The sequence below is a fragment of the Electrophorus electricus genome, chromosome 1 (assembly GCF_013358815.1).
Source record: "Electrophorus electricus isolate fEleEle1 chromosome 1, fEleEle1.pri, whole genome shotgun sequence".
Lineage (NCBI taxonomy): Eukaryota > Metazoa > Chordata > Actinopteri > Gymnotiformes > Gymnotidae > Electrophorus > Electrophorus electricus.
Window position 1 is genome coordinate 6,888,718 of NC_049535.1, and position 27,063 is coordinate 6,915,780.

Here is a 27,063-nt window from a genome sequence, read left to right on the forward strand (position 1 = left end):
GGACGAAAACATGAGAAAACGTGCAGTTTGGTCTTGCTGTTTTCAATCTATAAACAGGGAGTGTTCATGGAATACACACATACGTTTAATCAGGGGGAATGTTTACTGAAAGTGCTGTATATATGAAAAAATAGAATTTAAAAACAACAATACAAATAAAAATAGATATGTGTCAACCACCATCTTTCTGTCCCCACCCCTGACTCGTTTTATCCATATGTATCTGACTAGCGTGGATTGTCTGGGAGTGTCTAGATAGGAAAGTTTGGCTGGGAAATACAGTTTTTCGCTGACACTTTATTGAATCTGTCATAGTAAGGAAACTTTGGTCTTTGGACAACTGGGAGAACATCGATTACTAGGCAATGAGTCAAAAATTACATTTCTGTTATTTCGGGTGCATACCGATAGTCAAACGTCTTAGGACGTGTTTACTTTTGGAATATTATTTTCTAGACTTTGCACACCTTAAAAGTCTTGTCTAGAAATAGCTAGGCATATAGAACCGCTCAAACCTTCATAATATCGTTCACTGTTTCTAAAAGCCTTGTGCTGTGTTGTTAATCCAGGACCTATTAGAAAATACGATAGATTTTGACGTATTAGCGGCATGCGTTCTTGTTTACGGTGTGAGGTTGCTTGTCCTTTTCCTCGCGAGATCTAGCAACAGGCAACCAATCCGAAAGGTTCGTTCTTTAGCGGCGTCCAGATCTCCAGAGATACAGGCGAAACAAATTTGACAACAATGAGGTGAGCTATCTAGGGTTAGCTGGGTGGATTAAATCGAATAAATGTTTATGTTTGAAAATGTTATTAACAGGCTCCTGCTCCGTAAGTTATGTGTTTTATTTATTCTCAGAAGAAGAAGCTCAACTCATAGCACCGAACCAGCGAAGCAGTTGAAACAAGTTTGTTGTTTTGCATTGGTGTTTGAAAGCAGATTAGCCACTAAATTAGCGTTGACTAATGTAGCTCACGTCAGGTTAGACTGCAAGCTAGCTATACTAACTAAACAACTAAATCCCTAAACTAGCTACATTTGAACAAAATATTAGGCTTGCTAGGGTAGCTAACTAGTGTAAAGACTGAAGTGCTGCGTAAACTAGGTTAGCTAACTAGCTAGCTAGCTAACGATATCTGTCTAATTTCAATGTAGCAATCTAAAGTTAATCAAGCTAGGTTCGGTAAGTAGAAAGCGGACAATAACTAGCTGGCTAGAGTGGGTTATTTCAAATACTTTTCCTGTAGCTATATATTTTTATGTTCGTTAGGAATAGCACACATACACAGCTGATGAAGGACCTCTGTCAGAAACGTTCTGTTTCTCTGCAAATTGTGAACTTTACCACAATTTTAAATCACAATTTTGAGTGAAACTGACTTTCAAACTGTTGCTATAATTTTAAATGCAATAGCTATATACAAAATAATTGACTATTTCATTAAAAACGAATGAACATGCTTTGTAATCAAAGGAAGTTTTGTCTTCGCTAATAACTAAGTTATTTCTGGTAATTTATTGTTTTATAGCAGGTTGTTGCCAGATGAAGGAAGTATTACAGTTTTTCATGCCAATTCAGTTTAACTATTGTTTGTTTTATATATAACATAAAGTAGTTTTATTCCATCAAAAGAGAATAAAGCCAGCAGAATATTTCATTTTGTACAGATAGTGTCCTTTACCTTGCATTGAGTTTGATGTCACATTCACAATGGCTCAGTCCAGTGCCACAAAAGTTGCATGGAAACTCCGTAAGTACAACTTTTTGCAAGTCAATTTTGATTAATTTCTAACTCATAACAAATCTGCAGATGTATTAGTGGTGCTCAGTTCCTATTGGCTGCAGTTTAGTGTGAGTAATAGTTTGTTTCTAAGGCAGTACAATTAAATGCTACTGAATTATTTGTTTGTGACTGAAATTGAGATGCCCTGTGCTTGAGATTTTGTACAGCGTTATAGATTTTGTTCCTGTACATTTCTATTCCTATACATTTATTCCTGAAATGTATATTTTGTGCTTTAGAGGACATGGTTGCCCACTCTAGTAATGTATCTTCATTGGTGTTGGGTAAATCATCAAGTCGCTTGCTGGCCACTGGAGGAGAAGACTGCAGAGTCAACATCTGGGCTGTCAACAAACCTAACTGCATTATGGTAGTGGCTCCATCAGATTGCCTTTTGTGTTGGGGTGGGCGATCTGACAATTTGATATCGTGATCGAGCTTGAAGATTTGCATAGTCCACTTTTCAAACGAATCATGGAGATCACGACATTTTATGTTCTTGCACTAATGTTCCCAAACTTCACAAAAACAGATGGCCAGTAATAAAGAGCATCCATGCTATGTTCACAAACCGACAGAATGATTGCCTACAAGGTGACTGCTGATTGGCATACTATAACACTAGCTTTTATCATGGGGTCATTTTTGTTTGTGACTCTTTTAAAAAACAGTTCAAAGTGAGTTAACTGTAAGAAAGATATGGAGCTAGTGCCAAAAAGTGACTCTGTCAGTAGTATTAATGTGATGGCTATGTACCATAGACTGTATATACAGTCTGCTATGCACAGTCAGATTTTTCAGAAAACAAATTTATCTGTAATCTTTGTTGGGCAACTTCTCAAGGTAAAAAGACAAATCACACCTAGCTAAGGACATGGTGCCATTCAAAACTATAGAATGTGGAATTTAAGACACTGATGCAGACACTGATGATGGATGCATGGTACGATTTGTCAAGTTGCAAATATGTTTCTAATAATGAAAGACAAAGGACTGCAAAATAAAGCACTTTTTAGTTTACATTTTCCTTCTACAGTGCTTGAAAAATCTGTTATTTAATTGTTGTGTTATTTATTTTTACAGCTTAGTTTAATATTTAGAATAAAGTTTAACTCAGGTTTAATTTACCATTTTGAAAGTGTCTAGTGCAATATGTTTTAAATGGTGCAAATGGATAAGATCATAGGCTGTTTCAAATTTGGATATTGACAGCATTTGTAAAAATTGGGAAGAAGGATTGCAATTCAGATTCTGGATCATGTTTTTATGTTAAAAAGATCATGATATGATTTTTGTTTTTGGGAAGATCGCCCATTCCTAGTGGTGTGTGTGAAACTATGCAAAACAGACATTCGTTGCTAACTTACTACTTTGTCTCTGCAATTGCATATCTTGTCTGTGGTGAAGCTGTTGAATACATTTTTGTTTTTTGTCCCCTTGTGTAGAGTTTAACAGGCCACAACACCCCTGTGGAATGTGTCCAGTTCAGTAGCTCTGAGGAGCAGGTGGTGGCTGGCTCTCAGTCAGGCTCTCTGCGGGTCTGGGACCTGGAAGCTGCCAAGAGTGAGTTTAGTGTGTTTATGGACGTCTTCATTTGAAACTTGAAGGCACTAAGCAGAAACATTTTGAATCAAGTGATGTACATGTAAAAACATGCATTGGAGATGCAACCCATTTTTTGTTCAGGCACAATAAATGCAACAAAAGTAAGAGAGAACAGATATATTGAACACACACATGATAAATTGAGAAAAACCATGTTTACCCATGTAGTATTGTTTTGCTTGTAGTACTTCGTACATTAACAGGGCACAAGGCAAATATCTGCAGTCTAGACTTCCATCCATTTGGGGAGTACCTGGCCTCAGGCTCCATGGACACTAACATTAAGGTGATACAAGCATATTACTCTTTATTCTTGCAACATATGTGTCATATATCCTCCAAATGTCTGCAAATTCCTGTGTGTATTGTATTAAAATACATATAAATTCTGCTTTTTGTAGCTGTGGGATGTGAGGAGGAAAGGATGCGTGTTCAGGTATAAGGTAAATGAAAATCGTTGTGTTGTCTTAGAGATGTATGCATGTATATGATGATAAGCTCAGGTAATCAAGCTTCACAAAAATTTATTGTAATGCTTGTAACTGACGTTTTGTTGAGGAAAAATGTTTATATATTTGCAATATATTGCCAAGGGTGATTTTAAATTTTTTTTTAGCTAGTAGTTTAGGGAAACCAAAGAAAGTTCAAAAGCTTTGTAAGTTGGACTGCAGTGGGGGAAAAAAGTATTTTTGTTTGACTTGAATATCTGGGGTTGGAATAAAGTGTCCAAATACAGTGTAAACACCATTAGTTTGATTATTTTTTTAATTTGTGAGTTTGTAATTAGTGTTTTCCTTTTGTCTATAATGTGGTTTTGTTCAAATTAAACAGTTAATACTATAGTCAGGTGTGTTTCCTTCCTTTGTTGTAGGGGCATACTCAAGCGGTGCGGTTTTTGGCCTTTAGTCCTGATGGGAAGTGGCTTGCTTCAGCCAGTGATGACAGCACAATTAAGGCAATAAATACTCCTTGTAATTAATGTGTAGATAAGCAGTTTGATGTTTTCATGCTGTTGTGTTTTTGTTCTGTTCTGTCTTAATGCTCATTTGCCCTTCCCCTTTTTAGCTGTGGGATTTAACAGCCGGGAAGATGATCACAGAATTTACATCACACACCTCATCTGTCAGCATTGTCCAGTTTCACCCTAATGAGTACCTTCTGGCTTCAGGGAGTGCTGACAGGTATTCAGTGTATTTTACTGCATGAGAACATAAGAGATTGACTTATAAAGGTTATTATAGTTACCTTTTAGATTATGTTCTGCTATTCTAATCTGCTTTTATTTTGGTTTATATGGTAATCGTGGTTTTCATTGTTTGATTTGTGGCATTCTGTGATATCTGTAAAGTAATAAGTAGTACCATAGAGAGTTTGATCAAGATGAATACAAACAGCAACAAAAGAGGACCTACATGGGGCAAACAGATGCGATGTGTCTATTCTAATAAGTAATGCTGTAAAAGCAAGATACAAATTTATGAAGTTATCCTTCTACAAAGTAAAACTGGAAGACTCCACATAGCCAGTAACTAATATTTTCTTCACTAACTCCATTCCTAATGCTACAATCTGTTGTAAGTAACGCTCTAGATCCCTGGAAGTACATGCCTATACAATGATTTTGTAGTCTCCTTTGAAAACATCTCATCACGGCTTCTAAAAATGCACAAAACCTGTAGACTTGGAAAACTGACATACTTCTTATCACACACTGACATAGTAATTCAGATTTGTTCTATATCTCATCAGGATTTTGCCATTTCTCTTCAGGCAGGCTTTTCAGTCCATTGTGATCTCAGACTTGACTACTCCCAAACACTTCTCACAGGTTTCTCAGTGTGTGGTTGCCTATAAAACCAAAAATGTGTCCTTATTGTGTCCTTCAAAATATTTGCAAAAAGTACATTTCATATATACATGTATGAGAGATTCCTCACTCTTGGATATCCACCTGATGAGACTGATGAGCTAGGCCTAGTTCCAGATCTTCTGTTAGAAGCACTTCTTGACTGTTTAGAGCTAGAGTCATGGCTAGGGAGAGCAGTTTCTCTGTATAAATAAAAGGTGTAATTGTACTAGTAAGGTGGGAAACCATGTGCAAGCACACCTAAACTCTAGATATACTGGTTGAGTAGGTGAAAAATATTGGTTTAGGCTGTTTAATGCTGTAAAAATTGTTTTGGTCTGCAAAGGAAAATGTGGAGATTTGTTTGAATAAAAGAGAATACAAAATTGGATAGATTTCACTGGCATGTAAAAATAATCAGGTTACATAGATGCTATATGCCTGGACATTACAGTTTTTTCATAGAAATAAGAGGGAGTTATTTGTAATTACCTCCCACTTCTCGCTGCGTGCTGTGTAAGGAGTTATCCGTAGTTATTTCCCACTACTTCAGTGCAGGTATGCATGATCTATTGCTTTTACTCTGTGTGATGTCACTCTGGTCCAAGTAGCAACACTTTCCCAGAGTTAGACTTCATAACCTACAGATATACTTTTACCCATCCGCTTGGCAGGACCATAAAGCTGTGGGATCTGGAGAAATTTGAGATGATAGGCTCCTCAGTAGGAGAAACAGGAGTTGTAAGGTGGATATCACTCTTTGGCGCTCCTTTTTTTTTGTTGTTGTTGTTGTTTTTGAAGTCTCTCACCTTGTTTATCTGTGTTTTCTGTTGTAGGTGTGTGTTGTTCAGTCCTGATGGTAGTTGTTTGTACAGTGGCTCAGAGGACACACTGCGAGTGTATGGCTGGGAACCTGACCGCTGCTTTGATGCAGTGCATGTAGCTTGGGGCAAGGTGGCTGACCTTGCAATTTGCAACAATCAAATGGTCAGTTCCATACTGAGAAAGACATATACTTTTGTGTATTTAATATGCATTTTTCATTGTAATAACATCTTGGTGGTTTAGTTACTATGAATTATGAAGTATTTGAAAGGGGTAGTTCCAATGTTAACTGAGTGAATTCTTTTTGTTTGATACATATTCATTGTGAATGAACTATAGCACCATATTCAATCATGGTTCACCTTGCATAGATATTTTATTAAGAAACCATACCTGGGCATGTTGCCATATAAACTTACCACTCAGAAACCTTTGCGGAAATCATTAGTTAGTGTCTAAGGTGGCAGTTTACGTCACAATAAAGTCATAGTCTTCCACACTGACAGTTAACTTGCAACAATAAAAATAATTAAAGGAAAACTTGAGGATGAAAAGTGTTTTTCATCCTCATCCCTGTAGTACATGCTACCATGAACAAGAACATATGTGGTCCCTGTACTTAAAAAAACAATAAAAGCCTGTTGATTTGAAATATTTGTAATGGAAGTCTAGGTGGGCTTGTTGAGTTCAGCAACTGCCCTAAGTTTACTTTCAATCTGTGGGTTTTTTTTTGTTGTTTGTTTCTTGATTTATTTTTTGTTTGTTTGTTTTTAAGTGCTAGAATATTCATTCAACAAGTGTAGCTAGGCTCATAATGTGTGTTTCTATCTCACCCTCTCTTTTATCCTCTCTATTAATCATTGCCTTGATTAGATTGGAGTGTCTTACAGCCAGATGAATGTGAGCCTGCATGTTGTGGATCTCAGCCGAGTAAAGAAATCAGGATCCGTGATCCAAGGACTAATTCAGGACGATAAGCCACTTGCAGTTCCCACTCCTAAAGGAACAACACTACGCCGTAACTATGAGCGAACCAATACATCATGCAACAGACAGAAGTGCGTCTCAATTCCTTTTGCTCACACATGCATTCCAGACATAATTCCTGTTATTTCCTGTGATGTCACTTCCTGTCACTTGAGGAGTTGAGTTGAGTTGTGTTTTAGTGTGCTCTAGGTGTGGATTAAATTGAGTGCAGCGTTTCGCCCCATAAACCATGAAATTTTAATGACAGGCTTGAAAAAACAGTTTAGATGAGCTCTGGCCTAGATTTCACTTTACTTGACAGTTACCAGTTTGTACGTCATCAAATGTAGTGGATCTTTCTGCCTTACATTTTGTCTTCAGTAAGTGGAAAGCATGCTCAGTTGGTTTGAGGTTAGGTGACTGACTTCTGTGATTTCAGAAAAGTCCATTTCTTTGCCGCCTTTTGGCTTGCTTTCATGGTATTTTTGAGTCATTATCCATTTGTCCTGTGAAGCACCATCCTGTCAGTTTTACAGCATGTGACTGATGATGTCAATGGTGGATATGCTACACATCATAAGCCCTTTCTTTCCTTCTCCATACTCTTCCCATCATTCTGGTATAAATTAATCTTGTTCCAGAACTGTGCAGGCTTTTTTTTTCTGGCAAAGTCTAATCTGGTCTTTCTTTTCTTGAATGTTAGCAGTGGTTTGCATCTTTAATTCAGACCTCTGTAATTATATTCATGAAGGCGTCTATTGGTTGTACCCTTTGACAAAGATACACCTACTTCCTTCTGTGTTCTTGACTTGGCTAGATGTTGTGAAGGGGGTTTTCTTCACCAAGGAAAGAATTCTGCAATCATTCATTTCCGTGGTCTTCCAATATGTTTGGGATTCTGAGCTCACCAAAGCATTCTTTCTTTTTTAAGAATGTACCAGACTGTTGATTTGGCCACTCGTAAAGGTTGTGCTATCTCTCTGATAGATTTGTTTGTTCAGCCAAATGTTGACACTTTGGACCACATATTGAGAGTTCCCATAAACAGCTACCAAATGCCATTTCAATGCCTGGACTCCAGACCTTTTGTCTTCTTCAATTATCATGAATTAATGAGAGAACAGGCTACATTTGGCCATGAAACTGTTTGTCAGTCAGTTTTTCAATTACTTTTAAGCATATGAAAATGGGGAACTAATCTAAAAAAAAAAGTTTGTACTCCTAAATGGTTAATCCAGTATTTTGTTGAATTAAAGGTGGAAGCCTACAATTCAGTTACATCTTAACTGATTCATTTGTAATCCATTGTGTTGGTGTACAGAGGCAAAATTTGCCGTTGTCCAAATACTTTTGGAATTGAATTTATTAGCACAGAGTTGGCGTTAGATGTCAGTTTGTTAGAATTGATGACTCCCAGGTGCATCCAGTTCCTACACTGCTGTGATATTTTTTGAGGAAGCTTTTAACCATCCTACTCAGTTGGGGGAGAAATACACCTACACTAGATGTAAAGATATACCAGAGAAGCAGTAAGTAATGGATGATCACTTATGAGTTCCTAAAGGTTTAGGTGTGCTCATAAAGATAAAACAGAAACAGGGTTATCGTTCATTTGAGTTTAATTAATATGAATTCCTGTAGCAACCAGTAATTGACCTGCTTTTGAGGTCACTTTTTATAATTTGTCATTTATCTTTTGACTCATACATAGATTTTTATGATTTATTATTATTTTATTCAATTTTTTGATATTGTTTTTATTTGTGCATATGTGTACGTAGAATGAAGCAGAACCCAGATGCAGACAGGCGCAGTCCTGAGGGGGAGAGGCGTAGCCCAAGCAGTGAGGAGGAGCGTGATGAGAAAGAGAGCAGTGCAGAAATCACCAATCCAGATGATTACAGAGAGATCTTTCAGCCCCGCAATGCCATCTGTGAGACAGCCATGTTACATGCATGGATTTACAATACATGAGAACACAGATATACAGTCTCATCTTTTTCTCTTTACTCATGTTTCTTGCTATGACTCTCTTCAGCACGCACACCTCCCAAAACGAATGAACCCTTCCCTGCCCCACTTGAGGATGGTGAGTGTAAAGTGTGTATAATTAAATTCTAAAATATATTGGGTATAGAGGTGTATGTGGTTTTAATTTGAAGATAACTGCCAAAAAATTCCTCAATTTATGTATTTGTTTTTAGACACCATTTTATTAAAGCCCAGTCCAGCTGCAGAGATCCTTACTCCAATGCCTGACAGAGTATGTGTTAAATTACTTTTTTTATTCTTTGCTTTTTCTGGTTTATTTGTGTTTTAATGTAGTGTGTGTATTTTTGTGTGCAGCTGAAGGCACCCACTGCCTCCTCCACGCCTGTTCTGAGAGTGGAGCCCACGGTTGTAGTTGCCGTCCCACGACCACCCAATTCTGTGGTAACAGCGTCGCTCGCTCCTCCCTCAGGGCATGTTGTACCTACATCCAAACTCAAACCCAATTCAGCCGTCATCCCCTCTACACGCAATGAGCCTGTTGGCCTTAATGCAGGGGACTTCTTACCAGTGAGTGTGAATGGATCCTCATGTCTTACTCAGAAACTGAATTTTCTGTGTAGAGTTACTTATACATGCCCTTCATGTATTCATACAAAATCCTGTTTGTGTGTGTTCATGTACATAAAAGCCTGCACAAAGTGGTAAGACCAGTGTCGCATCTGATGAAGAGGCACTGGTTCAGATCAGAAAAGGGCACGACACGATGTGTGTGATGCTAACCAGCCGACACAAAAATCTTGACATGGTGCGGATTGTCTGGGCTAGAAATAATATCAAGGTAATTACTCAAAAACTACTCAACAAGTAATATATGTAGAGATGGTACAGTCCTGCATTTTGCTAATAGCACTGGTTTCATGTATTCCTTCACAATGTAGGCAACACTTGACTCTGCTGTGTCCATGAATGATTTGTCCATTGTGGTGGACGTCCTCAATATAATCAACCTTAAACCGTAAGCATACACATCCATATCTTCAGAAACATGAATGAAAAGTCCTCTGCACTAATAGAGGTTATCAGAATAAGAACATTATTTGAAAAAACTTCCATGAATAATAAGTATTTGAATAATAATTTTAATAATAATACTCATCATCTGGTAAACGGTTACTTTTAGGTCACTTTGGAAACTGGACACCTGCAGCTCAATCTTACCTCAGATTGAGGAGCTCTTGCAGAGTAAATATGAGAGGTAGGTGTAAGGCATATGACATCACGCGAAGCAGTAACACTTCTACACTGCAGTCTGTAAGTGTGTACACTATGACTATGTTTAGACAGTCCATAGGTATTTTGGACAGAATACTTGACACAATTATATGATTGTGTGTGTGTGTTTTTTTATATATATATATATATATATATATATATATATATATATAATATAAAAATCTCTCTCCCTTTTCTGCCCCTAGCTATGTGCAGACTGGATGTACCTCTTTAAGACTGATTCTGAAGCGTTTTTGGCCATTGATTTCAGACACCTTAACCGCTCCTCCATCTGTTGGAGTGGACATTACACGGGAGGAGAGGCTAGTATAACCTTCATTCACTCTGGGTGCTAAACAGCTCTATTCAGTTTCACTGGTGTTATGTCTAATACAGTATAGCAAAAAGCTTTCTTAGTGGTGAATAAAACACTTTATAAGACTTAACAGTTTGACACATACTAAAGTGCACCACAGATAACAGTTGATAATGCAGCAGGCAGTTCTATTAGAACAGGATGTACAAAGAGTATTAACCCAAAGATATGTGTAGACTAGTAAAGTGTCCAATAAAAGTGAGATAGTTGAGTGACCTGTTATCCTGAAATAATCTAAGCATTAAAATAACATTATAGTAAAGCATGGTTATTGTACATTGCAATCCCTGTCCCAATTTTCTATGAGTAACGATATTGCACCAGTCAGTAGTTTAATGACAGCTGTGGGAGTGCAGCATAGGTAAGGCATGTTTGAATAACTGTTACTGTTTCACAGGCATCAAAAATGTAAGGCATGCTATAAGCAGCTGAAGAACCTCAGTAATGTCGTAAAGCTCCGGGCTGAGCAAGTTGGTCGTCATGGCAGCACTTTCAAAGAATTGCAGCTACTTATGGCACCACTGGACTATTAACACACGCACACTACTGGTGAAAGCACTGTGTGCCTAAAGACTTGATTGTGTCTGCAGGCTGTAATGTTGGCAGCAGTCTGCAAAAACCAAAACAGCCTTTTTTTTAAAAAAAAAAATGCAAAAAAAAAAAAAATGTAAAAAAAAAATGCAGTTGTATAGATCCAAAACCACTTTTGCTTGGTATGTGTATTTCTAATTTTGAATCTCGTAAGACATTAGACCTGTAACATCAGAAGCAATGTTTTGTCTGAATAAAATGTATTTGATCCATCTTACAATTTGTGATCAGTAAATGCATGATACTCCCTTGAATTTACAAGTTGTGTAATTTTCATGTAAATATGCTACAAGTTTAGAATGTATAAATACTAAAGTGTATGCTTTTTTAAAATATAAGACTAAAACATTAATAGGGTAACTCATTGTAACTTATGTCTCAAGTTGGAATCTTACTAAAATTAAAAAGGACTAGCTAGGGAAATGTCAATTGCTAATGTACATAACATTTTTATCTGCTGTACTGCAGATAAAATCAAAGAATAAGACTAATGTAAATACTTTTGATTATTTTAAAACTAGATTACTACTGTACTTTTTCTTTGTAGTATATATAGACTGGTATAAGAGATTTGTGAAAAAAAAAATTTTTTTAACTGCTTAATGAATTTTTCACTTCCCAAGACATTTTTTTTAAATAAATAAAACTTCAAGCTGCTATACAGACCACTTTCATTCAAGCCATTCAATTAGATAACATTGATAACTGTATTCTATTTTATTGTCACTCAACATCATGTAGTTACCTCACGTTTCCAAAATGGCACCAGTCCATTTTCACATTAGCATATTGTTGAGGAGAAAAAATATTTAACAAAGATAATGCTATATTCTCAGAATATAGATTAACTTTGGTAATAACGGTATCATGCTTTGCATACTTTATACCTTGACTTAAAAATGCAGTTTAGAAAACTATGAGGCATTCTAAGAACAGTTGATGGTTGCGCTTTGAAGCTCTATCGGCTCATGCGCCCTCAATTTCTGAAGGCAGGGTCCCTGTTGGTAGCTGTACTTTCCACTGATGATGGCATGTCTCACTTACTAGTGGGCTTGATACAACAGTAGCAGCAATCCATTTTTTTAAAGTGAGTAACACTTCAAAATGAAATAGTGCCCTAATCAAAAAACAAAACACAGATGCATTTTTTTAACCCCGACCCACAAAAATAATCAGGTGAACCCTGAGCAAAAGAGTGGGGAAGTGATGGAAGGAGAATGAGGGCAAAAAGTCAAAGAAAAAAAAAAGTTGAAAAGGACAGATTGGTGAGAAATTTTAAATTGCTAATAAATCACTTCTTGTATTTCTTTCACTTAAAAAAAATGCAAGGGGATCATCTTGTGTTCCGTTTATCTGGAGTAAACAAAAAACGAATGTGGACTAGCTAGAATCTCTTCATCTGCCGCCTTTCCTGTCGCCTCTGCTTCTTTTCATTAACTTCCTCTGAAGGTGCAGCTGACTCAGCAGAGAACCAGGGACCTAGGACATTCACCCACAGCAGGTGTAAAGCCCGTGCAGGAGCCTGATCAAGGAGAAAAAAAAAACCCACAGGTTTTGCATTGGGGAAAATACAAATATTGCTCTTATAGTTAAAAAGCTGCTAAATGTTGGTCTTACCAAAAGCCAGAGACACCAGAAGTATGAGGAAAGTGTGCTGAGGACCTGGACTATAGCTGTGAGCAGGATGACATCCTTAAGATGCCTATGTGAAATAAAACGTTTAGTGCAGATGAATGGGAGCCATTCGGCTGAAGCTGGCACATTTACATAATGACATGATGAATGTATTTGGTCCCTGTTAAATAAACTATTAACAAGCTGGTACTGACTCAGCCATGCCCTGTTCCATGTTGAGATCTATTCCTCCATCCAGCAAACTACCATCATCTGCAAATGCTGGTTTGGCCATGGTTGCCATGGACCTGTAGCTGCCCACATAGACCATCAGTGCAAACAACAGTAGGAACTGGAAGGAAAAACGATACAATGAGTTAGGAGACCTAGCAAAAAGAAAGAAAAGTTACATGCTGTTCAATACTTCTGGAGCCTGAAAAATTGGACCATGTATTCACTGCTCATTGACTGGTATGAAGATGATAAATTAACACTCATCATGCCAAAAAACAATATTTATTACTAATAATAAGCAAGGCAGGCATACACTCATCATACAATCTCATCATACATGCTTACCCATGTCCAAAAGGTTGTCTCATAGAAAATCAGATTTACTGCTGTGTATATAGTCTGAAGTATGAGAGAAATTAAGGTAGTGAGATTAAGACAAACTGAGAAGGAAGTTAATATGGGGAAATTAGGTGAGAACATCAGAATGTGTCTTACATTGGCTCCTAGTATGACTCTAGTGTAGAATTTAAGAGTAGCTTCATTTTCTTCATGGATTTGCTTCTTGCCTTTGGTTCCAACCTTACCTTTAGGCTGAATAGTGACAGTTAGGTTTTAAATCAGTGTTTTATTAGGGTTTCATTTTTTAAGTGATCAAATCCACATATGAAGACAATTTTCTGTGTAATTTACTTTCTAAAGAATCCTGGCTGTACCACAGCAGAAAGAAAAACAGTGACTTGAAAAGTCATAATAATGACAAATAAGGAAGTACTGTAATTTCCCCCAATGACTCATCGTAAAGATTTCTTGTCTAAATCATGAAAATCTTTAAAATGATCTCCTAATAGCTCATAACTACAAACATTTTCCAAATTATGACTTGAGATCAGAGGACTGCAAGTATCTTAATATGGGTAAAAGTCAGAATAAAATCTAGGGTGTGATTTAACTTGTGTAGAACCTAAGAAAAATTCTGAGCAACACAAATGCCTTCGAAGAGTTGGCTTTATTGTCATTATGAGTATTGAAATCATCAACAATAATGGTTTTATCACTAGACAGAGCTAGGTATGAATTAGAATTTTCTTTTTAAATTTCATGTGGCTTACTTGTAGTAAAACATTATGAACAAACTATGCTTAGGGGTAATTTAAGCAGTAGTATGTTGATTTGACAAAAAGTATTATTCGTGTTTCCAAGCACAAAATGGTAGAAACCCATTTGTTCAGATTTTTTCATTCTAATTTCTATATCTGCTAAACCAGAATTCATAAAATCTAAATTCTTTATATATTGCTTGCAAATCAGGTGAACAGCCACGTTTAAAAGATGTGGCTTCAAAGAGCTCAAAACATTTTAACTATCAAAAAGCAATATGAAATTTCATTACCACATAGCTACCAAATATTAAAACCTTTTAGCGACTGTGGCTATATTAACATGAGCTCTAAATCAACTGCACAATACTTACCAAACCAGACAGCCAGGTACATAGTGAAGCAGCTCTAGGTCATGCCAAGTTTAATTAATATACATTGATCAATAGGGGGCGCTACATTACTAAAATAACTTTAAAACCAGATCAAACTCATGCACACTTTGCCCAGTGCTCTCAAATGGACAGTCTTGTAAAGTATAGCACGATTCACGGACTTTCATCAATAACGGTGATATGATGACAGAACAGCTGAAACTCCTAGTTTGAGCTTCATTAAATTCGGCATGCATGATAACCTACAAATCTGTAGAAGCCCAACCTCTGTCCTACTTTGTTTGGAAACGTTACATCGTCGCTTGCAGATATATTCATTCATTATTTTTAATCTTTTTCACGTTATACACCTTTTCAGACACCAAATGGTCGTCGTTTATTTTTCATGCTATCTGGCAACAGAAATCATCAGTGCCAGACAGAGCATTTGCTTGACCAAATCACGAAATTGTTTTTAATTTATCTGTCTTCTCGAGAAAACTGATATAAATCTGATAAAAACTGATAATATTTTTAGAAATGCGGTCTCGCCTATCCAATATGTTAACCTAGCTAACCTACCTAGCAATTACTCTTTCAAACTCTAACTACATTTGAGTTAAGCACCACGGGACTAAATGTTAGCTAGCTAGCTAACAAATTACAGAACGTATTTCATTGAGTAATCCTATATTATTTTGGCCTAACTGGCAATGCATCAGGGGTGGCGTAGCTAAATAGTTATTACAGAGTATTATGAGAAGAAGAAATCAACCCGGACAGTTAAGCAACGCAACAGATGATTCACACAAAACACCAATCAACAGCGAATACAGGTTAGCGTTACTTAGCTGTGCACTTTTAAGATTTTAGCTTGGCTAGTGCATATTTGCTCACTGTACTTTTAAAAAGTAAACGTACCGCCATGTCATTTACGTCCTAGTTCCCGTGCTGCTGAGCCGTTCGAGCGATATTTCCTTTCTCTGGTGCATTTACGATTTACACTTACTAGTTTCTAAATCGGTTTCAACGCAAACTAAGGCCCAAGACGTCCCATACACTGATCGGGGAGCTAATGTCTACTGCAAAACTAACACATCAGCGAAATGGGATTTTCCGTCGCGTGAATTCTGCGTCAATCGTTTGGTCCTCATCAACAGCCAGAAAGATTAAATCGTCACTGTCCGCGCGCGTCACGTGAGTTAAGCGGATTGGCGGGAACTCGCGCCTTTATGAGCGGGGAAGCGCCAGTCTGTCTTCCCTGTGGTGATTACAATGGTGTTGTAGTAATTGTGTGTTTGTTAGGATGTTGTGAGCATACAATGAGTATTTTATGATGAGTCGATTTTAATAAAAACGATTTTGCTGCAGTTTTGTTCACGTTGTTGCCACAACGACAGGAAAGGTGTCTGACGCCAGGGGGCACACTCACTATGATGCGAACAGAAGCTACACACTTCGCCTGTTTTTCGTCTCTGACTTGAATAGGCATACGCTATTTTTTTTTACATACTTTAAATAGGTTATCATCTTTGTTACTGGCAAGATAATTCTCTGATTTGTCGTCTTTAGTTGTACTCCATGGTATAATATCACACATCTCACAAAGGCTGGGTGCGCCACAAAACGTTTTAATCCTCGTTTGGTTCAGTGTCAAACTTATGAAATAGGAAACGGGACAAAAACACGACTTTAGGATATCCTCATTTAATGCTACCTTAAAAAAATAAACGTTACTTGGCGTAAAGTCGAACGTAAGCTTAGAATGTAGACATTAACCCCCCCCCCCCCCCCCCCCCCAAGTAATCGTATAAAGCGGACGGCAATTGTTACTGCTGGACTCTTTAAAAGAGAACCTCTTCCTTATTTTGGATATTGCGTGTCTTTCACATGATGGTCATGCACTGGTGATACTTCCGCTTTTTGCACATTGAAAGGAAACATTTGACTTTGTAGGACGCGGACGGCGATATACTCAGTGGTGAAAGGGGCGAAGGTAGAAGTCATGAATCCAGACGCTTCCAAGCGTAGAGGACACTTTCAGTTATACTGCTTGCGCGGTGAAATGTGCTGTCTGCGTATTTTTGTTATTTTTTCCCTTGTGGCAACAACATGGGCTATGTACGATCCGGACGAGGTGATAAACCTGCCGGGAATGTCTTTCACACCAAATTATCGGCAGTGGTCGGGATATCTAAAAGCCAGCTCTGGAAAGTTCTTGCATTATTGGTGAGTTTATTAATATTGGCTAGTCTATGTGGCATATTGGCTTGCAAAGGTGATGAAGGACCTCTGTCTGAAACGTCCTGTTTCTCTGGAAAAACTGCAGTTTTGGCTACCCTTGTATCTTTTACTATAGAGACTGCAGATACTTCCTGAAATCTCTCTCTATATATATATCTAGCTACATACACACAGCTTGTTTACCTGCAATTCTGACTATGTATCCATCCATAAATCCAAAATATATCATTTGAAATGCATGAAGTAACAATTTAATCTTTTTGTGTTTTAGGTTTGTGACCTCACAGAGGGATCCCTTGGCAGATCCAGTAGTGTTATGGCTTAATGGCGGGCCTGGCTGCAGCTCACTGGATGGCTTTCTGTCTGAGAATGGCCCCTTTCATGTGAGTAAAAAAACAAACCACAAACATTTGCATTGCTTAGTCTCTCAAACTGATGAGTATTTTATTGCAGCCATTCAGAAAGATGGTTATAACCAACTCAAGCCTGAGTGTATGTGTTATTAGGTCAACGATGATGGAGCCACCCTTTATAAGAATGAATTCAGCTGGAATAGGATCGCTAACATGCTTTATCTTGAGTCTCCTGCTGGAGTAGGGTACTCTTATTCAGATGACAAGCAGTATGCAACTAATGATGATCAGGTACATGTCAGAAAGTGCAAACGCACACACACACACACACACACACACACACACACACACACACACACACACACACACACACAAACCTCCTAACTGTCCTTGTTTTGAATCTTCAGGTGGCAGAGGACAACTATCTGGCATTGCAGAGCTTCTTTACCAAGTTTCCAAATTTTACCCAAAATGAGTTTTTTATTTTTGGTGAGAGCTATGGAGGCATTTATGCTCCTACACTTAGCCTGCAAATAGCCCTGGGAGGAAAACTCAAAGTGAACTTTCAGGTAATAGGAAGTGCTGCAAAACATTTATGAATGATTTGTGCAGTGTAAGCTATGGATGTAATCAGTGTAGTCATTTTACAGTTGTGTAGAAGGGGCCTCATACTGCTGATGCCAGTGAGCAGTTTTATCTCTGAGCCAAAAAGAAAACAACAATTTTCATTTATGTAGCACATTTAACGTATGCAAAATTATTAAAATAACCTGCATGTTTTTTGAATACACATAAAAATATACAGATAAATGCAAGTATAATCTAAATAAAAACTAAAAACAAACAAAAAAAATCATAAAACTAAATAAAATGATACTAAGAGTATTGTGTGGTCTTGTGAGGTCTTATACACCAAAAGCAAACTCATCACTTTGTATATAGTTAGTATTTGTGTATAGTTTTTTTTTTTCCCCCGTTATTTAGCCCTAGATGCACTACATAATCGTTTCAAAAAGTGTTTTGAGACGTACTCAGGTTTATGAGAAAAATACTGGAGATTTACAAGAATCATTACTATTACTGTTTTAATAAGAAGTAAAATGATTTTGAAGTTTATGCTAATTAAAAAAAGGCAATACAGAATAATCAGAATCTTTTTAATAGGCACCTGTATCACTTGGTGAAAGAAAAGCTCTAGGACACATTTATGGTTAGCTGTTTTCTTGAATTCTACAGTGTACATTTACACTGAGACCTCAGGGGCATTGCTTGTTAGTGTTTTTTAATTTTAATATAATATTTGCTTTCTTTATGCTCTGCTCATTTGCAGGGCTTTGCAGTTGGGAATGGTATTGGCAGCTTTGCTCTGAATGACCAGTCACTCATCTACTTTGGTTACTACCATGGCCTGTTTGGAGAAGAGTAAGAGAGCTCTCCATAGTTTAAGTTGTGTTCAGTAATAATTGTTAGACACTGGATAAAAGTATCATCCAAATGCTGTAAATGTAAATATCAGTGAGAAAAAAAGGAGATATTAAACAACATTCATTGTGTATTATAAAAAAAATACCACTTTTAGGTTGTTGCATTGTCATTTCAATTGGTATAAAACACATTCTGACTAATTTAAGACTCAAAGATTATGACTTGAGATTCTACTTGATACTTTAAGTCCTAATTCAGGACAATTTGAAAGACGTGAGATTTCACTTGTTGCATGCAAAAATTACCTGTTCCCACCTTTGGTTTACTTCTAAAAGAGCTGGGCTGTTTGTGGTTGCATATATTTGTATTGAACTGTTCTCTGTAACATGTGCCTTTGCTTGTAGGCTGTGGAAGGACTTAAATGAAAACTGTTGCAAGGATGGAGTCTGTAACTTCTATAACAACAGTGAAGAACATTGCTCTGTTTCGGTAACTCATTCACATGCACACAAACATGCATGTAAAATGTTGTTTTTTGGGGGGGAGGGGGGTTGACAGAGGGAGAATATTCTGGATTAATTAAAAGTGTTTTAAAAACACTTTGGCTTAATTGTCTTTACATCCTGATAGCTGTCCCTGAGTGGGGGTAGGGGGAACTCAGTGGCTGCCTTGGGCTCTGTAATAAGCAACATAACACTGTCTGGATGTATTAACCAATCAAGAAACCTCTTCACAGATAGACTCTTCCTGCCTGTCAATTATTTTGTGTGTGCACACAGGATATGGAAGAGAAAAGTGAGTGTGAATGAGAACAGGGAGTTTCAAGGCATGCAGAAAGAATGGGTAGACTCCTTGGAGGGGCAAATTCAGGTGGAATTCATGAAGAGCTCTAAAATTGATTGCAGCACCTTTAACATGTAATGCAATGACTTGTGCTGTTGATCATTTTTTGTGAAAGCGTTCCTGTTTTCTGTTGGAGCCTATCGGAGCCCTTTTGATTTAAAAAAATTCTTGTTTTCATAAGTTATGTAACAGTACGTTAAGGTTGAAGACCAAACAAAAAAAAACTTTAGTTTATAGCTATGTTTGTAATTAGCTGGGTACTGAGTATAATTGAGTGACATTAGTTTATTGAATTCAGTATAGTGAGATGGAACTGTTGAATAAAAGAGACATAAAAACAGAGACTGAGGGTTCTACCACTTTTTTTCATGCACGAGAGGAGTGCCTAATTCAGTCTCCTTCTATAAAACACTCATAAAACAGCTTATACCTATAAGCCTATTGCTCTGGTCATCATCTCTGAAAGACGATAGCACCATAAACAGATATTGTAAGCATGACAAAGAATAGTGTACATATGTTTTAGATTTAGCATTTCCAACTGTGTGTGCTGCAATCTTGTTATACAGCGTGCAATATATGAATGGTAATATGTACAATATACATGATACCTACATGGTGCATAGAAATCCACATATGGAAGGTGCTGTATATATGATATCTACTTGGTACGTAGAGCACCATATATGCATGGTACTGTATACAGTGTATATGGATATGATTATAAAGCACTGCACAAAATACTAGTTAGTATTACATTGTACATAACTTGCTTGTTTTAAGAAAAAGTTATCTTGAAGTTTTTGGTTTAGTGTTTTTTTTTTTTTTTTTTTTTTTTTTTGAGTTATGGCCACACAACCTGCAACATGTACATTTTCTTAAGTTTCCTGCAGAGTTGAATTTTCCATACTAATAGAGACAAGTAGATATTAACAACTAGGCCGTTATCATGTTACCATTAATACAGGGCTAACTAATTCATGAACCCTGTTTTGTAGTGTTTTCTTTTGCACTGTCATTTAAGGACATCTGTATGCTTTGTCTTCCAGGTAGCGCAGGCATTTGGCATTGTCTATAGTTCTGGATTGAATGAATATGCTCTCTATCTGGATTGTGCGGGTGGGTTCAGATCTCACAGATCCTATGAAAGAACAATGCTCCACCTTTACAAGAACTACAGGGAACACTGGAAGATCAGTAATGTGAGTCCTAACTCATCCTGCAAGCACATATCATAACCACAAGAATGTGGTCTAGCATTCGTAGTTTGGACAATACTTGAGGACAATACTTGTTTATACTTGACTCTTAGTAGATTTTGCAGGGGTTTTTTTTGCTGTTCAAATAACTGCTGAATAGGTTAATTCAACTAGCTAACAACACCTGGCTGATGTTATTTAAAGCGTCATCATTACCTAAAAATGGAGGGGAGACATTTTAGGAGGTGTCAGGTATATAGGAACAATATTCTTTACCAATAATGGTAATTTCCCTCCATTTCTGCTAACAGCATTCTATTCAGTTTTGTAGCATCAACTGTCTCACAGCTGTTAGTTCATTAGATGCCTGAAGCCTGACTCACAAAGCATATTTGAGTTGGTCAAGTTTATGGACTACTGACTTTAGCATAACAAAACCTAACAAGCACAACCATAGTTAAATTGTTTTACAACAGTGGCTGACAACTTTCTTTGTCAACCCAGGGTTAGATACTCATGCTCAGATCCTTGTACATGTGCATATAAAATAATGAAGTTTGTAAGAAATATAGAGATGAGCTGATTATTTTTCAGTGGAGGAAGTAGATGTTTATCCTACTACGTAAATATGAATATATGGATATATGTGATTATGTATGACTAACGTAGGCTATGGCAGTTATAACAGCAAAAATGTATATTGAGTGCTAGAATCAAATTGCTGACTGATGATGCATAGGCTGCATAATCAGTTATCCATTATTATTATTAGAATGCACAGATCACCATATCTACATAATGAAGATTATCTACATATTTTATATTCACTTTCTTTTCATAATTATTCTGTAGTTGCAACCAGAGCACTGTAAAGACCTAAATACAAAATTATTAGCTCCAGTTAAATGTGCACACAATTAAATTTGGATTTTATCAGAAGTTTCCACATCAAAGGCATGTTTCTTGTGAGACACACAAGAATATTGGAATATTGTTTTGCTTTGCAACTCAAGGAAATTGTTGTTGAGGGGAAAATTGTGGTTTATTGAAACCGAATTTGGATATCTGCCAGTTGTTGCTCAAAATGGGTTGAACAAAATGTCTTTTTGGTTTTTGTACTGGGAGTTAATTTCTTCGTACATTCAGCATACACATTTACATGCACCTCATGTTATTCTTCTAACCTTTGTTGGGACACATTGGTCTAACACTAACCCTCTGACCTTGGCTGGGACATGTTATGTCATTAAATCCTTACATCACCAAATTGTTTGTGTTTAGCTGACAGAAAATCATCCTATAGTTGGTGTAGTGCCTCCATGCATCAATAGCACAGCTCAAATGAACTGGCTAAACCGAGGAGATGTTAGGAAGGCCCTACACATCCCTGACATACTGCCACCATGGGACATCTGCAGGTAAACACACATCTATTTCAAATTTGATTTGGATTTCTGTTCCTTCAATTAAATATTTATGCATGTAGTCTGATATCTTACACATGTTATTTCACAATGACTCTGCAGTGATGTGGTTGGGAGCCATTATCAGATTCTCTACTCTACAGTTAAAATTGTATATGAGAAGCTCTTAGCTTTAGGTCTGAGAGCACTGGTCTATAATGGAGACACAGATATGGCCTGCAACTTCCTTGGAGACCAGTGGTTTGTTGAACAGCTTGGACAGAAAGTAGGTGTACGATCAACCATCTTTTACACATTTAGTGAAGTACTACACAGAATTTAAGCCACCAAGAACCCACAAAGGCATACATTCAGTCTAGATATCAGTATTCAAATATTCCTTATATATTTTTAATAAATTGTTCTTTTTAAAAGCCAACAGTGAAGTATCAGCACTGGCTATTTGAAGATCAGATTGCTGGATTTTATCAGCAAATGGGCAACATCACTTTTCTCACAGTCAAGGTAAGATAATAATGTTTTAATTCTGAAGTGAATGTAATGGTTTACTGTACATATCATTACACTGTTTCAGTTGTGAATTGCAAAAAAAAAAAAAAAGGATAATAAAAATAAATAGCACCCAATATTTAATAGTACTAGGAGTATGTCAATTAATAATAATTTCAAACATAAAACTTCAGATGTGCTTCTTAATCCTAAATTCAATTTTGAAAATTCATCTTCAACTATGGGATTTAAATGTTTGGGTGTTGAATTGGTAATGAGTTTTTGGGATATTTAATATAAATTCTAAACCTTCAAAGTCAATGTTAATAAATTCATAATTCCACAACTCTGTGCTTTGGCAAATTATATTGTATTGCTCAGTATTGGACAGTATATCCATCCACTTTGATCAAATTGCAAATTGTTTTTATCCATGGCTTTTGGGAATATTCTTTCAAAATGTAATTGGTCAGCTTTCTGATAGGTGGCTGAATGACCACCTTGGAGTCCATGCTTGAGCAGGTTTTCTGTCTAGTTACAGATGATACAAGATTTGTAAAATTAAAATGTACATCTTTCATCCAGTTACCACTGCATTTAATCACCATTCATCCATCATACAAAGAATAAACTCACTCAAACAAAACACTGTACAGAAGCTGACACTGTTTAGGATTAAACTATGTGAAGGTCTGCACTCCCACTGTTACTGGTGGCATTAAGACATTATATTACAGTACCCATGGGAATACCATAAAGCTTATCCCTGTTCCCATTATTAATGTGGGAATATTAAAATTTACATCTGCATTTGATCAGTGTTACCACTCTCCTCATTTTGGTACAACTCTCTAGTAGCTTGCTAGTTAGGATATATACTCTAACCCCAACCTACCTAGTTAGGGTATATACTGTAGTGTCTGTAGCTGCTCTTGGACACACATTGCCTATTAATCGGTTTTATTACATTACATGATACCTTGAATATAACTGATTTTGCTTTTCTGTTGGTGAAATGTAAGTGGAATTTGGCTTACCCAAAAGTATAGTAACATTAAATATTATCTTTAAATGGTGGAGTGTCAAACTGAACACACTCCTTTTAATTTAAAGGTATCTTAATGCTTCAATGCTTTTGGCAAATTGGGTCCTGACTTGTAAACCTATGGACATTATGTTCATACTGGAACAATATTACAAATCTCATTGGTACTCAGTTAAATTGGAGTGCCTCCCCAGGTAAACTAATCCAGCCTAAACAGGAATGCACACTAACTGAAATTTACACCCATATTATTAAAGTATTAAGTAATAATCCAGTCTAAAATTTCGTCTCTTTTCAGTTTCATGGAGTGAAATGTTTTATACAAGTTTGTAATACATTACTGTCTTTGCAGGGTGCTGGTCACATGGTTCCTCAGTGGGCTCCAGGTCCTGCATTTCACTTGTTTCAGAGCTTTCTGTCCAACAGTCCATATTAACCTTATTCCAGACTACCCTGCAGTGGGGTCTAAAGAGTGCACAGAATATCTCAAATTCACCCTGTGATCTGTGAATTGCATCTTGTAAATTTACTCAGGGATTTTGTGTATAATTAAAGAAATGCTTATTTTTGTTAATGTAATTTCGATCAAGTTTTATTACTGATAGAAAGCTTTCAGGCTTGGGTTTATAACTTTTTTTTTTTTTTTTGCAAAAGATTTTAAAAAGGAATATTGCACTTTGATAAGACAACGATGCTCTGAGCATACAAATAATAAACACGAAAGCATTTATCACGACTAAATATGTGTAAGCTCTGATTTGCTCAAACAAGTTTTCTTGTTTTGAATGGAGTCCTAGTGTTTTGCAAGTACGGGTTTTGAATGGACAAAACACTAGGGCTTCATTCAAAACACTCTCCACATTCAAAACCCTTGCATGCACACACTTTATGTTTACGCTCATGTTATGTTTACATTTTACATCTGCGTGCAGTGTAGGTTAGGAGAGCATGCTCTAAATGTCTTACTTTGAATTAGGGCCTAATATTATTAAACATACCTAAGCCTTTAAAAAAAACACCCCACCCCCCCCCCCCCCCCCCCCCCCCCCCCCATCTAGTGCCAATGACACTAGATGAAGCATTAATGAAGCTGGATTGATGTGTAAAGGGTATAGGGTTGTTGTGGGGTTTTTTGTTAGTTTGTTTTAAATTTCACAGACCTTTCTGTCAAAGCTGTGTCAAATGAGCAGAAGCAACATTTCACACAGGATGGATCCTACAGTTCAAAGATGTGTGCATTTTGCAACTTTATTAGACTTTGTTTTAAAAAAAAAAGTTTCCAAATTAAATTGATAATTGTAATTAATAATAAAGATATAAATAATTACAGCATTAATAAATGATAGGGGTTTTTGTTTTATTGGACTTTTTCCATGTGTGCTATTAAAATACACATTTCTTTACAATATATGGTTATAAAATATTTATGCTTAGCTATAAAGAAGTTAGAAAATAACATTAATAATTATATAAATTATGAACATTTAAACATTTTATATGATATATATAATCATAATACATTTTTAAAAATGTTGTATAACATGACGTATTCAATAAAATGAAAAGTTTGTTCAATCTTGACTCATTTTCTTCTCTTTCTTGAATATGGGACTTTGGCAGGATATTGTTGGAGAAGGCCAAAGCAACACTCGGTTTAAGTAGCCCGTCAATGAAAATTTCTGGTTCTGCACACTGGCAGTTCCACCTAGGTACCCCAAACTTTTGAAGTTTTGAAGCCCTAGGGCAAAAGGATGCAGCGTTAATGCTCTTAAGTGTCTTTGTAAGAAATTGCCACTTTTGTAATATAAGGCCACATATAACGCAATTATGCAAAGCACTTGTAGGGTAAGTTCTAAAGAAAACTGTTTGCTGAGGGTGCATCTAAAACTAATTGTTTGTGTGTTTTTTGAAAATGAATCCATATATAGGCTTTCAGCTTTCCAAAATTATATTGTCTTTAAAACAAATTTTAGCATAATATATTGGATTAAAATGCCTTGTGTGTGTCCAAATATACTGTATATATGTTTTTAATGGACATTGTGGAAATTAACATTATCGTTTGCACATTTACTATATGCAATTTTCCCATGGAAAATACACACGCGTGTGTGTGCAAATTTAAATAACTCGACAAGGAGCAGCTCCCCAACATCTTTTCAACTACATTGTCCAAAGTGGCAAGGGTCTGACTGACATATCTGAGTTTCCCTAGGGTACTAAGTCAAAATTTCACAGAGTTAATGGGCCCCTTTTTTGTATTAAATGGCTATTTTTGTAAGTACCTAATACCTAAATTTAAGATTGAAATATAATGCCACGAGGGAGGTCAGGAGGTTGATCTGAGCACAATTTTTTAATTGGAAAGGCAAACTAACATAATACGGTCTCAGTATCCATGTGACCTAGAGGCTCCCAACTCAGTGTAGACTAAACCTTAAGGAGTTAGCAAATGCTGAGTTTGAAGAACCTAGGTTAGAGGGTCAGCGCACAGTGACCCTTTCCATATATTCAAATAGGCCAAAGACACTTGAAAGGTCAAACTAACATTACAGGGGCCTACAGACCAGCCTTGTGATGGGCACCAAACTGGCAGGCATAGATTAAGCTGCATGGCTATGGTCTATTCTTAGTTTTTAAGGCCCAAAGTCAAAAGGTCACAGAGTTATGACACCAAGCCTTTTTAAAATATGGTTCCACATTGCTGCCACTTTCACAGTGCCAATCCCTAATACCTTGAAAAATTGCAGATTGAAATTAAATATGAGATGACCAGGATATTCAGAAGGATGATCCATGCAAGACCCCAATGGGCACTTAAGCAAAGGCCTACAACCTGGATGTATTCCGGGGAAAAGCAGGCCAGCTGTGCAACCTAGGGGGCCTCAACTTGACTTGTGAAGACTAGACCTCAGGTAGATGGCTTCCACTGAGTTTCAAAAATGTAGGGTATAAAAGTCAAATATCTTTGGTGAAAAGATCTGGTCTAGGATTATCTGGCCACATTGGTGTTAAGATTAGAAGGCTGCTAGGGTTAGATTCACCAACACTGACATATGGCAAAAAGCAAAGCTTAGGGTTAGATTTGCCACTTTGATAATATAAGGCACAAATCCTAGAGTTGGCACACAGCCAAAAGAGCTAGGGTTATGGTTAGAAGGCTGCTGGGTTAGATTTGTCATTGTTAATAATATTGGTAATTATATTGTTATTATTGGTATTATTACCTTTGGTAATAATAATATAGGTATTGAATTTCACTACACTGGCCAGAAGTACTCCATGGATGGCACTTAGCTAGTGTTACATTTTGTGAATTTACAATGGCATCCATTAACACAATTAATATGGACAAAATAGGAGCCAAGGGTGAGGCACATGCCATTGCTGCTATTGTTGCTATTAATTTATTTCAGTTTTCCTGTGATTAGCCTAATAGCTGGAATAGGATATGTCCTCTGTTG

General features: G+C 36.8%; 3 protein-coding genes across 10 annotated transcripts; 2 read left to right on the forward strand and 1 right to left on the reverse strand.

The window, feature by feature from the left end:
• Nucleotides 1-252: 252 nt before the first annotated feature.
• On the forward strand, nt 253-12,505 carry katnb1 (katanin p80 (WD repeat containing) subunit B 1). 5 transcript variants are annotated; one of them, XM_026997858.2, is made up of 21 exons: nt 254-750; nt 860-908; nt 1,670-1,752; nt 2,025-2,155; nt 3,231-3,348; nt 3,576-3,676; nt 3,792-3,833; nt 4,262-4,345; nt 4,456-4,571; nt 5,911-5,982; nt 6,073-6,223; nt 6,935-7,119; nt 8,809-8,960; nt 9,066-9,116; nt 9,232-9,290; nt 9,374-9,586; nt 9,708-9,857; nt 9,958-10,034; nt 10,200-10,274; nt 10,498-10,614; nt 11,065-12,505. In XM_026997858.2, exons 3-21 carry the CDS (start codon nt 1,713-1,715, stop codon nt 11,198-11,200), a joined length of 2,070 nt encoding a protein of 689 aa, XP_026853659.2. In that variant the 5' UTR covers nt 254-750; nt 860-908; nt 1,670-1,712; the 3' UTR covers nt 11,201-12,505. The 5 variants fall into 5 exon arrangements, with proteins under 5 accessions (XP_026853660.2, XP_026853659.2, XP_026853657.2 ...); XM_026997856.2 differs by lacking the exon at nt 860-908; XM_035526351.1 differs by lacking the exon at nt 254-750 and having other exon boundaries at nt 759-908.
• tmem208 (transmembrane protein 208) lies at nt 11,961-15,694 on the reverse strand. Of its 2 annotated transcripts, XM_026997861.2 has the most exons (6): nt 15,499-15,694; nt 13,602-13,697; nt 13,452-13,505; nt 13,088-13,224; nt 12,876-12,960; nt 11,961-12,780 (listed from the first exon to the last, which is right to left on the reverse strand). In XM_026997861.2, exons 1-6 carry the CDS (start codon nt 15,502-15,504, stop codon nt 12,643-12,645), a joined length of 516 nt encoding a protein of 171 aa, XP_026853662.1. In that variant the 5' UTR covers nt 15,505-15,694; the 3' UTR covers nt 11,961-12,642. The 2 variants fall into 2 exon arrangements, with proteins under 2 accessions (XP_026853662.1, XP_026853663.1); XM_026997862.2 differs by lacking the exons at nt 13,452-13,505; nt 13,602-13,697.
• Nucleotides 15,695-16,022: 328 nt separating this feature from the next.
• Nucleotides 16,023-24,340, forward strand: si:ch211-122f10.4 (lysosomal protective protein). 3 transcript variants are annotated; one of them, XM_035533473.1, is made up of 12 exons: nt 16,023-16,310; nt 16,544-16,806; nt 17,093-17,204; nt 17,328-17,465; nt 17,582-17,743; nt 18,505-18,596; nt 19,004-19,088; nt 20,492-20,644; nt 21,923-22,059; nt 22,168-22,330; nt 22,480-22,569; nt 23,952-24,340. In XM_035533473.1, the coding sequence occupies exons 2-12, from the start codon at nt 16,583-16,585 to the stop codon at nt 24,033-24,035; spliced, it is 1,440 nt and encodes a 479-aa protein (XP_035389366.1). In that variant the 5' UTR covers nt 16,023-16,310; nt 16,544-16,582; the 3' UTR covers nt 24,036-24,340. The 3 variants fall into 3 exon arrangements, with proteins under 3 accessions (XP_035389366.1, XP_035389371.1, XP_035389378.1); XM_035533478.1 differs by having other exon boundaries at nt 16,023-16,307; nt 16,541-16,806; XM_035533485.1 differs by lacking the exon at nt 16,023-16,310 and having other exon boundaries at nt 16,463-16,806.
• The last annotated feature ends 2,723 nt before the right edge of the window (nt 24,341-27,063 follow it).

Excerpts from the sequence above, each read along its gene's own strand:
- katnb1 (XM_026997858.2), top strand. The coding sequence starts at position 1,713 with ATGGCTCAGTCCAGTGCCACAAAAGTTGCATGGAAACTCC. Across the intron at positions 3,677-3,791 it reads CCATGGACACTAACATTAAG|CTGTGGGATGTGAGGAGGAA; the intron begins GTGATACAAGCA and ends TGCTTTTTGTAG. Across the intron at positions 5,983-6,072 it reads GGAGAAACAGGAGTTGTAAG|GTGTGTGTTGTTCAGTCCTG; the intron begins GTGGATATCACT and ends TTTCTGTTGTAG.
- tmem208 (XM_026997861.2), bottom strand. Across the intron at positions 13,225-13,451 it reads AGACAACCTTTTGGACATGG|TTCCTACTGTTGTTTGCACT; the intron begins GTAAGCATGTAT and ends TTTTCCTTCCAG. Across the intron at positions 12,781-12,875 it reads TCTGGTGTCTCTGGCTTTTG|GCTCCTGCACGGGCTTTACA; the intron begins GTAAGACCAACA and ends CTCCTTGATCAG.
- si:ch211-122f10.4 (XM_035533473.1), top strand. The coding sequence starts at position 16,583 with ATGAATCCAGACGCTTCCAAGCGTAGAGGACACTTTCAGTTATACTGC. Across the intron at positions 17,205-17,327 it reads CTGAGAATGGCCCCTTTCAT|GTCAACGATGATGGAGCCAC; the intron begins GTGAGTAAAAAA and ends ATGTGTTATTAG. Across the intron at positions 22,570-23,951 it reads TCACTTTTCTCACAGTCAAG|GGTGCTGGTCACATGGTTCC; the intron begins GTAAGATAATAA and ends CTGTCTTTGCAG.